Source organism: Camelina sativa, chromosome 10, assembly GCF_000633955.1.
Source record: "Camelina sativa cultivar DH55 chromosome 10, Cs, whole genome shotgun sequence".
NCBI classification, from domain to species: domain Eukaryota; kingdom Viridiplantae; phylum Streptophyta; class Magnoliopsida; order Brassicales; family Brassicaceae; genus Camelina; species Camelina sativa.
This window is the reverse complement of record NC_025694.1, coordinates 14505969-14517503: the sequence shown is the minus strand read 5'-3', so window position 1 is coordinate 14517503 and position 11535 is coordinate 14505969. Positions and strand designations below refer to the sequence as shown.

The 11535-nt window shown below is 36.0% G+C and overlaps 1 protein-coding gene and 1 long non-coding RNA gene across 7 annotated transcripts in view; one reads left to right on the top strand and one right to left on the bottom strand.

Moving 5' to 3' along the window:
- On the bottom strand, positions 1445-3610 carry LOC109126930. 4 transcript variants are annotated; one of them, XR_002033645.1, is made up of 3 exons: positions 2806-3324; positions 2257-2371; positions 1445-2001 (listed from the first exon to the last, which is right to left on the bottom strand). It is a non-coding gene; the product is annotated as an uncharacterized LOC109126930 (long non-coding RNA). The 4 variants fall into 4 exon arrangements; XR_002033643.1 differs by lacking the exon at positions 1445-2001 and adding an exon at positions 3331-3610 and having other exon boundaries at positions 2043-2371; positions 2806-3246; XR_002033646.1 differs by lacking the exon at positions 1445-2001 and adding an exon at positions 3331-3610 and having other exon boundaries at positions 2043-2371; positions 2806-3232.
- The window catches only part of LOC104718943 (protein NETWORKED 1B-like), a 7412-nt gene continuing 1075 nt past the window's right edge, over positions 5199-11535 (top strand). The window contains exons 1-5 of one of the 3 annotated variants that reach the window (XM_019231210.1): positions 5199-5379; positions 5943-6020; positions 6102-6330; positions 6429-10432; positions 10529-11173. In XM_019231210.1, coding sequence (XP_019086755.1) covers positions 6231-6330; positions 6429-10432; positions 10529-11173 — 4749 coding nt within the window. In that variant the 5' untranslated portion in view covers positions 5199-5379; positions 5943-6020; positions 6102-6230. The other 2 variants (XM_010436769.2, XM_019231211.1) reach the window with 2 other exon arrangements.

Here is an 11535-nt window from a genome sequence, read left to right as displayed (position 1 = left end):
ATTATTTCGACTAAAAATAGTAGATAGTGTGTCATTCAGAATCAGAAACCTTTTTATGTACTAGGGATTAGCGCGGATTTATTTTACGTTTACTTTCATCAAAACTATAGAGTAAGATTGTAAAGTTTTATTTTTATTTGTATTTGATTTTTTTTCCATAGTTATACTTTCTTAATTACATCTTAATTATATATATATATATATATTAGATGTGCTTAAAAATTAATTTTATGTTTTTTGTTTGTTTGTGTTTTCCATAATTTATATTTTATATTATAGTTTGTTAATATCTGTTTTTTTTTGGGTTATTCGTACTAAAAGGTTATTTGATTTTGGAATGTGGAATAGTTGTAGAAATGATTGCATCCATGTAGAATTTTTTTTTTCTTGAGTTAGACCATGGTATTCCTACATATTAGACAATTGTTTTTTTGCATATAACCATGTGATTATACATTCATGGTGATAGTCATAGATGTGGTTACATTTAAATGTAAATGATGAAGACTTTTCATAAAAGTGTGATTTCTACTTTCGTTCTCTAACCTTTTAATAGTTTTTAGGTGTTAAATTTGGGCTTTACTGTGGGTTTCCAACTCATTATTAATTGGTAATGAGTGGAGAGACTCTAACCCTTTATATATTACTCAAGTTCCTTTACATCTATCAGATGCGAGATCTTTTCTGCACACGCCCCCTTGAGATAATGGTTCTTCTAGCCATTAATCTTGACAATCCATCACGCCCCTTCTAGATAATGCTCTTTATTTAGCTATTTCGATGGAATTGGGCCTTCCTTTGGGCCATCAATTAATTGGGTGATTAGGCCTCTTTTCGGGATAGATTAATTAACGGGACAGCGTGTGTAGGCTCTGATACCATGTTAAATTTGGGCTTTCCTGTGGGCTTCCAACTCAAAACTAATTGATAATGAGTTGGAGAGACCCTAACCCTTTATATATTACTCAAGTCCTTTTACATCTATAGATGTGAGATTTTTTCTCCACATAAGGTGTAGGCTTGATATACAGTGTATGACCTGTTTCTGTTGTTTATTATGCAAAAAGTATTAAAGTCATATGTTGTGAACAATCTTATTAAGTGTGTTAATACTGATTCCAGCTTTCCGGTTCTTAGATTTATGCGAAAGACAATTAAGCTGAATCATTGTTCTACCATGCTAACTAATTACTTGTATCGAGGGTATATTTTTTCTAACTGTGACATAAGCATGAGATTCTATTCTCACACCCCACTTTTCCATACCAATTTGAAAACCAAAAGATAAGCAGGTTAGGAAGTAATGAACGTCTTTGCCAACGGGTAGCTTACGGCAATAACAACTCTGCAACTGCAAACTAAACAAAGAAAATAACCCAAGGCATCCGGTACAACCTAACCCAATTTAAGAAAGGAAATAAAAAACAGGATAATTATGTATAATGTATGGTTTCAAATATCATATTGCTGCTACAGGTATTTGTAATTTGAAGAAGCAAAAGATAGAGAAGATTGTGAGATCTAATTAAGGAAAAGACTGTGTTTTTAAAAAAAGTGAATTTCCGGAGCAACTCACACTTCCTCACCACAAATGATATGTCAATGGTCTCATCTTACTTCTTATTGTTCTGTATATTCTATATTTGGATATAATTTGTAAGATGTAAGTTTAAGTTATGGTCTACTAATTCAATTGCACAACACAACAATCGACTTCTTATTGACTCTCTTATTTTTTATACGTCATCCTCTCAATCCTTACATATTAGTTTGTTCCTCTCATTCTCCATCATGCTGGAGTCTTTTTCCAGACCCTCCAAATCGTAGCAGTTAGTTGTTTATTACAATTTCATTTGTCTTAAAACGATCAGGTTTATATAAGGTGAAGACGTTTAGAAATTTTAAAAGTACAGTAAGGTAGTTAGGAACCTTTATTCATCGAGCCTCTTCCATGCAGTTGCCAAGGAAATTCTCAAATTTCTATCAAATATTTTTGTACCTCTATTGAAGAACAAAAATACTGTTAATTACATATCCTCCGGTCCACTTTCCCAATAGTAGAAATCGAAATAGCACATACACCCAAAAAAGTAGAGCTGTAAGCCTATAAACTTGTTTGTTTCTAACTTTCCTACTTTATTTTTCCTTCGTAAGTAATTAAAGAAACACTATACAGAAAATAGAGTGAAATAGTAAGCATGTAAAGTATTCAATCTCAATTAAAGAAATCGAGTACATAGCTAAAGTAGAATGTACCTTGACATGACTGAGTACAGTAGACTCCGTTGCTTCGAAATCTATACATAAGCGGCCACCATTATTGAAGATAAGATTCATTTAAATGGACGAAGCAATACTGATCCCTTCTGAGCTATCAAAAAAAAAAAAAAAAACAATTTAAGTTTGATATTAAATCAAGCAAGGAGTTTTGGAATATGAAAAATTGTGACTCTGCATGATTGAGCTGCCTAGAATTTAGGCAACGAATGCTTCAAGGGCCTGCAGTTTTAGAAGTGATATAGTTTTTTAACACATATACAGGATGATTATAACATAAAACTAAAGACAAACTCTGGGAGGGATGTTGATCATCTAAAAGTATCCCTCCAGAACAGTGTGTTCGGATTATCTACCAAATATACAGAGAAAGGTCATTCTCTTTGTTTTTAGTAAAAATAAGATATTGAACCATCATTAAACACACATAAAAGGCATTCAAGTATTTTTAAACACTACTGAAGACATTAACATGAACCAAATTGTAATTACCATATGCAACAGAACAGAGGAGTGCGTAGATGATACCTCTGTCTATTAAAATGTGAAAAGCTGACACACATGCTCCTTTTGATCTGGTGGTTCTCCGTGCGGAGTTCATAATTCACAACATTTCACAAAGGCGAACAGTTAGGAACTCATATATGTTTCAAAAAGCTAAATGCACAATGCAATGCCTGCAACATCAAAACGATTTTAGTCTATCGAGAGAAGACCAAAGATAGTAAAGTAAGCTTTGGAAGCTTATTTTTTAGTTACCATCAGGACTGTGCTTATATATGATAATTAAGCCTAGAACCGTGACAAACTGAATTCAAACGTGTAATAGGCATACGTTTTATCCTGTGTCTGATTATCAGAGATCGAGACTAAAGATGGAGGGATACCGGTGGATGTGGGAAACCACATGAATTTGATATGTGGATCAGAAGCCAATTTTGAAAATTCATTATCTCTACATGAGCAGAACTACATGATATCAATAAATTGATCAGAAGCAAGTGTTGAAAATCCATCTACAATGAAAAGCGGGGAAGAAGAGTGACATTTTACCTAGAGCAGCGTGAATTTTCCAGTGAAGAAGGCATTGCGGATTTTGGAATTGAAAACCATACTTAAAACTGAATTTATCGTGGATTTGTGTACAAATAAGATGAGAGGAGCTTGAAACCCTAGGTGATAAAAGTGAATCCATAAGTGAATTTATATAGCCAAGTGATGGAGACTACTTGAAACGTAAGAGATCATGGCCTTGTGGTTGTGGGAGTCGATGGGTTTAGGGTTGAAACCGAAGAGATAATGACTTTGTAGGAGTCGATGGGTTTACAGTTGAAATTTAAACTTGTCGATTCGTTTGGTTGACAAACTTTTTTAGGAAAAAACTTAAATTCTACTTTGGATGATGTGGCTTCTCCTAAGAGCTTTTTATTTTGCTGAGGTGGACACTCTAAGAAGGCTCAAATTGTCCCTTTTATTAGTAGTAATTATTTTATTAACGAACGAGTTGTGACTCACAGTAAATAACAAGTGGCAATACTGGGAAAAAAACCAATCCAAATGTATCAAACCAAACCAAACTGCATTGAGAAGAACCAAAATTGAACCGAGATTGATGTACTACCAAAAAGCGAATGGATATCCAAAATACAATTTTTATTTTTCAACTAAGTACCGAACGGACACGTTGCGCCAGCTTATCCGCTCAACCATTCTGTAAACAAGAAATCAAAATCAAAGAAAAGATGGTAAATTCATCTTTATCAGCTTCAATTTCATCCAAATAATTTCGAAATACAATTATTATATATCTAAAATGTTAGCTATTTTATACCGGGTAACTAAAAAACATATGTATAACAAAAAAATTTATCCGAATAAGCGAACTAAAAACCTTAAAAATATCCAAAATACATTTAATTACCCAAATAAGCAACTAAAAATATCCAAATGTTTTAAAATCCAAAATTACTTGAAAAAACTAAAGATATCGAGCCGAACGAAGAGGAACCGAAGGTAATCGAACTAAAATTCTAAAAAAACCGAACCAATAACAAACTGATTATGGGTTTTGTAAAATCGCTGGATGAAAATAATTGTTCAAATGACTATTTTATCCTTAATTTATAAAGCTAAAAAATTATTGCAAAACTAAGTCTAAGTGGGAATCGAAATTGTGACATGAAAGTTTATAATCCGTACTTAACCAACAGCTCTACATAGATTTTCAAAAACTTGTGCTACTGAAAATATAGTTTTTAATGTAGTTTTTAATATAACTTACATAATGTTAAGCAGCAAAAACATATTAATGACTATACCAATACGTACCCGTTTTCTAATATCTACTAAAAACTCATTTTTTGCTTCTGCTCGCTTCTTGATTCCATCAGTTTACTATTTTAGACTAAAAATCAAATAAGATATTCTGAAGTATGTAAATCTAGAATTCAAATAAGATATGTATTCTGAAGTAAATCATTGTCGAAATTAGATTAAAAAAAAACATATATAGACATCTATTCACAATTATAATGAGTTAATGACTGTATTTTTAAAGTGGACTCATTTTGTCGTATGTTGAATAGTTTGATCTGTGAGAGAGATGTTAATGTCACATTGCCTCAATCTGCATACTAAAGTCTTTCATATTTAAACCCTATCAGATTGCCGACACATAAGAATCCTTTTTTCTTTCTTTCACTAAAATCTAAAACCATACTATATCATAAAGATACAAAAATTTCCATAAATTTCGTTAAAACACAAGATTATGAAGAAAACAAAAACGTTAATTTTCTATGAATTAATTACAAAATGACAGCGAGATAAAGAAGAGTCCAAAAGGTGTTGTCGACAAAAAAAAAAAAGGTAACAAAAATCATTTAAAAAAATCGGATATTTTACTGTATGGAGAGGAACCAATCATACTAATCATTCTCTTGTCACGCAGACGAAGAGAGAGAATGAATGTTGTGTTGTGTCTCTGTGTGTTTCTCCATTGATGGCTGCAACTGAAGAGACAAGAGATTGAATTACAATATTTTGACAGCTTTGGGTTTTTTTTTTTTGTTTTTTTAACCCTTTGTATATATTTCTCGTTCGGTAAGTGTATTTTGATCCTTTACAAATTTCTCTAAGAACAATCGTTTTCGCTTGATGTTTCAGTTTTTAATCTTTGCGTCGCTGTTGCTTGCACTCATCTCCCAGTTTTTTCTCCTGAATTTTGATAAAGTTCCTTCCTTTGCAAATTTTGTTGCTACCCATTTCATATTTCTGGCAAATTTCATATGAAAAGCTTCACTCTTGTTTGGTGTGTATGTAAGTTTTGATTAGTTTTGTTCCCAAAGCTTGACATTTTGTTATTTGCTGTCTCTATTATTGGTGGGTAATGATGAACTCATCTGTCTTTGTGATACATTTTTTTAATTTGTTAAGTCTGCAGTTTCCAGTTTCTACCTACTCAATTCTATTGAGCTATGCTTCTGATCCTTATTTTCTTATGATACAAAAACAAAACAAAAAGACTGGTTTTTCCCCCCTTTTCTCCCAAGTCTTGATTGTGTTTTGTTATTAACTATGCATTGAAGTAACTCATGTTTGTATTTTTGTCCATATTCTTGAATTTGTCTCTGACAATGGTCAGTTTTTTTTTTCTTCTTCTTCAGGAAGATCCACTGTTTATATTCTTATATAAGGATACCAAAGTGATTATTCAGCATTTGGTGCAAAACCACAGTGTAAAGGTTTGTTTTGCAATAAGAAAACGATTTGAAGCTTAAGTAACTTTACTTTATGATTGTTTTGACAGACTTGCTTTGTTTCAGTTTTGTAGAGTTTGTTAGTTTCTATAGAATATTAGTTGGTGGATCAAAGGGATCAAGCATTCTTGACTTTTGATCTTGCTGGAATAAGGATCCAACCCCATACTTTGAGCTTCTTGCCCCCGCGCTGCTATGGCCATTTTGTCGCAGTCAGGATCCAGGCGGTTGTACTCGTGGTGGTGGGATAGTCACATTCCCAAAAACTCAAAATGGATTCAGGATAATCTTGCAGGTCTCCTATATATATCGTCTTGCAAATGTGTGTTCAAATGGATTTTATGTCTTTTTGGAAGTTTATTTAACATGGAATATTTGTTTGTGCTGAACCAGATATGGATTCCAAAGTCAAGACAATGATAAAGCTCATCGAAGCGGATGCAGATTCGTTTGCAAGACGGGCAGACATGTATTTCAAGAAACGTCCAGAGCTCATGAAACTGGTGGAAGAGCTATACAGAGCTTATCGTGCTTTAGCTGAGAGGTATGATCATACAACTGTGGAGCTAAGGCGTGCGCATAAAGTCATGGTCGAGGCGTTTCCTAACCAGATTCCTTCCGGTATGATTGAGGATTCTGCATCATCTTCTTCTGAGCCTCATACGGAAGACTTGCAAAAGGGCGGTGCTACAATTGAAAGGAGTCTAAGTCAGCCGAATGATTTATGTGGAACTTCTGATTCTCACGAAGCAGATTCTGAAGTTGAAAGCTTAAAGGAAACATTGCTTGAGCTTCAAACTGAAAAGGAGGCTTTGAATCTCCAATATCAGCTAACCTTGACAAAACTATCAAGATTCGAAAAAGAACTCAACGATGCTCAAAAGGATGTTAGAGGATTTGATGAACGTGCTTGCAAAGCTGAGATTGAGATTAAAATACTCAAAGAATCTCTTGCAAAGCTAGAGGTCGAGAGAGATACATGGCTTCTTCAGTATAATCAATCCATGGATAGAATTGCAGATTTGGAAGCATCGGTTTCTCATGAGCAAGAATATGCAAAGGGGCTTACTGACAAAGCATCTGAAGCAGAAAGGGAAGCTATGAGTCTCAAGCAAGAGCTTTCTAGATTGCAATTTGAGAAAGAGGCTGGCTTAGTCAGATACAATAAATGCCTTGAGTTGATATCTGTTTTAGAGAAGAAAATTAGAGATGCTGAGGAGAGTATTAGATTCTTCAGGGACCAATCTGAACAAGCAGAAAATGAAATCAAAGCTTTGAAACTAGAACTTCTGAAGTTGAATGAAGTGAATGAAGACTTGAGTGTTCGGTATCAGCAGTGTCTGGAGACAATATCAAACTTAGAGAGAGAAGTATCTCATGCTCAAGATAATGCCAAAAGAATGAGCGGTGAAGTTCTTGCTGGTGCTGCAAAGATAAAGACTGTGGAGGAACAGTGTGCTATTTTGGAGAGCTTCAATCAAACTCTAAAGGTAGAAGCAGAAAATCTAGTGCACAGAATGTCAGTTAAAGATCAAGAACTTTTCCAGAAGGAAAACGAGCTTGAAAAGCTTCAAGCTCTAATGCAAGAAGAACAATTGCGGTTTTCAGAACTTGGAGATAGCCTTCGAAATTTGGAGAGTTTGCATTCTCAATCCCAAGAGGAACAGAAGGCTCTCTCTTTGGAACTTCAAAGCAGGATTCAAATGTTGAAAGAACTGGAGATGCGCAACCATAAGTTGGAAGGTGACATCAGCTCAGTTGAAGAAGAAAAGCGAAACTTAAGCGAATTGAATGACACTTCTATGATCTCCTTCGAGATTCAGAAAAATGAGATCTCTTGCTTGAAGAAGATGAAAGAAAAGCTCGAGGAAGAAGTTGCGAAACAGATGAACCAGAGCAGTGCCCTTCAAGTAGAGATCCATTATGTGAAGGGTAATATTGACAACATGAATAAGAGATACCAAAACTTAATTGATCAAGTGAGGCTCACAGGTTTTGATCCCGAATCTCTTTCCTACTCCGTTAAGAAACTACAAGACGAGAACTCGAAGCTGATAGAGTTATGCACCAATCAGAGAGATGAAAAAAATGCTGTTGCAGGAAAGCTATGTGAAATGGACAGCATTCTAAAGAGGAATGCTGATTTGGAGAAAAATCTTTTGGAATCAAACACCAAACTAGACGGTTCCAGGGAGAAAGCAAAGGATCTGCAAGAAAGATGTGAGTCTTTACAAGGAGAGAAATCTGAGCTTTGTGCCGAGAGAGCTAACTTTTTCTCCCAGTTGCAAATCATGAATGCAAATATGGAGAAGCTCTTGGAAAAGGACTCTTTATTAGAGAGTTGCCTTTCTGTTGCAAACATTGAGCTTACAAGTCTCAGAGATAAGTCAAAGTACTTTGAAGATTTCTTTCTAATGCTCAAAAATGATAAGTCTGAACTTATGAAGGAAAAAGAATCTCTTGTCTCTCAATTGTATAAGGTTGAGGAGAAGCTAGGAGTCTTGGAGAAGAAGTATACAGAACTGGAAGTAAAATATGTCGATTCACTGAGCGATAATGAGCTCAAAACCCATCAAGTAGAAGAGTTACAGGTCTCACTTGCCGCTGAGAAGCAGGAGAGTGCTAATTACAAGAGATCAACCGAAAGCAGATTAGCAGATCTTCAGAAGAATGTGAGCTATCTTCGAGAAGAGTGTCGCTCCAGGAAAAGAGAGTATGAGGAAGAGCTTGACAGAGTTGTAAACAAACAAGTCGAGATCTTTATCTTGCAAAAGCTTATAGAAGATCTGGAGCAGAAGAATTTTTCTCTCCTGATTGAGTGTCAGAAGCATGTAGAAGCTTCGGAATTCTCAGAGAAACTTATCTCTGAACTGGAAAATGAGAATCTCGAGCAGCAGATGGAAGCAGAAATATTTTTGGACGAGATTGATAGCTTGAGGGGTGTAATTTATCAAGTGATAAAGGCACTCCAAGTTGAAGCAGACTATAAGAATTCAGAACAGAAGATTGCGAAAGACCAACCTTCTGTTTCACTTGTTTTGGGAGAGATTGATGGTCTAAAATGTTCACTTTCCAGCGCTGAATATGAGATGCAGCGGCTTGTAGTTGAGAACTCAGTGCTCTTATCTCTACTTGGACAATTCCAGTCCGACGGTTTGGTGCTCGAATCGGAGAAGAACATCGTCGAAAAAGATCTAAAGACTATAGTACAGCAGTGTGGAATGCTAGAAAAGGACAAGCAAGAGCTATTGGAGACGAACCGGTTGTTAAAATCAAAACTGATCAGAAAAGAGCAACAAGAGCAAGAGCTGAGAGCTGAACTGCAAACGGAGCATCTAAAGTTTGAGAGTTTGCAAAAGTCATACATGGTTTTGCAACAAGATTATTCGTATACACTCAATGATAACAAAAGTTTGCTTCTGAAATTCTCAGAACTCAAAGATGGAATGTGTGTAGTTGAGGAAGATAATGATGCAATTCTTCAGGAAGCTGTTGCTTTGAGTAACATGTGTGAGGTTTACAAATCCTTTGGGTCTGGAATAGCTGATGAGGTTGTAAGTTTTGTTGAAGCTATGAGAAGATTACAAGAAATTAGTACAGGCCTGAAGTACAAGGTTGAGACACTGGAGGAAAGGTTAAAAGGTAAAGCGGCAGAAAGTCAAGGTCTTAAAAAGATGATAGAGAAGTTACAGGAAGGCATTGTAGAAGACAAGTTCTTAAATGGACTCTTGGATCATCAGATTTGTAGTGTAGACAAAATCTTGGAACGTAGGGAAATGGAAATTCTAGAAGCAGAGCATTTGCTTAAGGCTACACACACTGCAAATGAAGAACTGCAGAAAGAGGTTGAGGAGCTGAGGAATGATTGTGAAAAATCAAGACAAATGAGGGGAAACTTAGAGAGGCAGATTTTTGAACTGTCAGATGTTACTGGAAAACAGGAGGAAGAGATTAATAAACTTAACACTATGAATGAGAATTTGGAGTCAGAGGTAGATTTCTTACACGAAGAAATCCAACGACAACAAGTTCGAGAGGAGTACCTGAGTTTTGAGCTGCAAGAGAAAAGCAATGAGATTGAACTTTGGGATGCTGAAGCAACATCTTTCTACTTTGATTTTCATATCTCAGCTGTCCGTGAACTCATTCTTGAGAACAAAGTTAACGAACTCACAGGAGTTTGTGAAAATCTAAATGATGAAGTTGTTACAAAAACGATGAAGATAAACCAGATGAAAGAAACAATTGGCTTTTTGGAGTCTCAAGTGACTGAGTTGAAGAGTAAACTGTCAGCTTATGATCCTGTGGTAGCATCTTTGGCAGAAGATGTAAAGTCCCATGAAAAAAGTACTCAGGCTTTAACGAAATTTCCTGCAACAGCCTATCAACAGAGAGAGGTAAAATTTCCCACTCATTCATGGATTTCAAATTTTAAAACTCATCTCCTAGCTGCCCCGGTCTTGAAGAATTCTAAATCCTTCCATTTTCTTCAGGGAGACAATCTGGAAGAAGCTGTCTGTCAAGAGACTGAAGAAAGTGGCAGTACCACCAGTCCATGCAATGGAAATGTGATTCTGAAGGAAACTAAACCTAGTAACAAAGAAAAAGGCAGGCTTACAAGGCAAAGAACACGAAGCGCCTCCCACAAAAGCAGAGTGAAGATTGAAAATATACAACTTGATGACAAGTTCTCGGGTGAATCCAGACAGCCAAGATTGAGGCCTCGGATGACCGAGGTGAAGAATGGATTATCGATGAAAGACATTCCTCATGATCTAGTCACAGACTCACAGATCTGTGGCAGAAGTCAGGGAACTAGTCGTCGTTCCAATGAGATGTTTGAGTTTTGGGAAGAATCTGATGAATCAGAGACCAGTATAAACTTTCTCATCAACACTAACGAACCGCAGAGGCCATTGAACTCCCGTCTTCGTCGCCTAAGCCGGAATCCCTCAATAGAGTCTGATAAGGCAGTTGACAAGGCAGAGTTATCTAGAAACAATGAAGACAAGGCAAAGATTATGGAGAGACTCTTGTCTGATTCAAGGAGACTGTCTAGTCTCCGGATTAGCCTAACAGCTCTGAAAAGCAAGCTGGAGATGAATGAGAAACACGGAAGATTCAGCAACGCTGATTTGGTTATAGTGAAGAGACAGTTGAAAGAAATGGAAGAATCTGTCTTGCAGCTTGAAAACACAAACGAGATTCTGTCCAAGGAAATTGAGGAGACCGGAGATGCCAGAGATATATACAGAAAGGTGGTCGTGGAGAAGTCAAGAAACGGGTCTGAGAAGATAGAGCAGCTGCAAAATAAAATGCAGAACATAGAGCAAGCAGTGCTGAAGCTTGAAGATGGCACCAAAAGCAAAGGAAGCAAAATGCTTTCGGAGACAAGGACAGTGATTCTTTTGAGAGACATTATTCACAAGAGCGGGAAAAGAACTGCAAGAAAGAAGAAAAACCGGTTCTGCGGGTGTATAAGATCTTCAACTAATGAAGA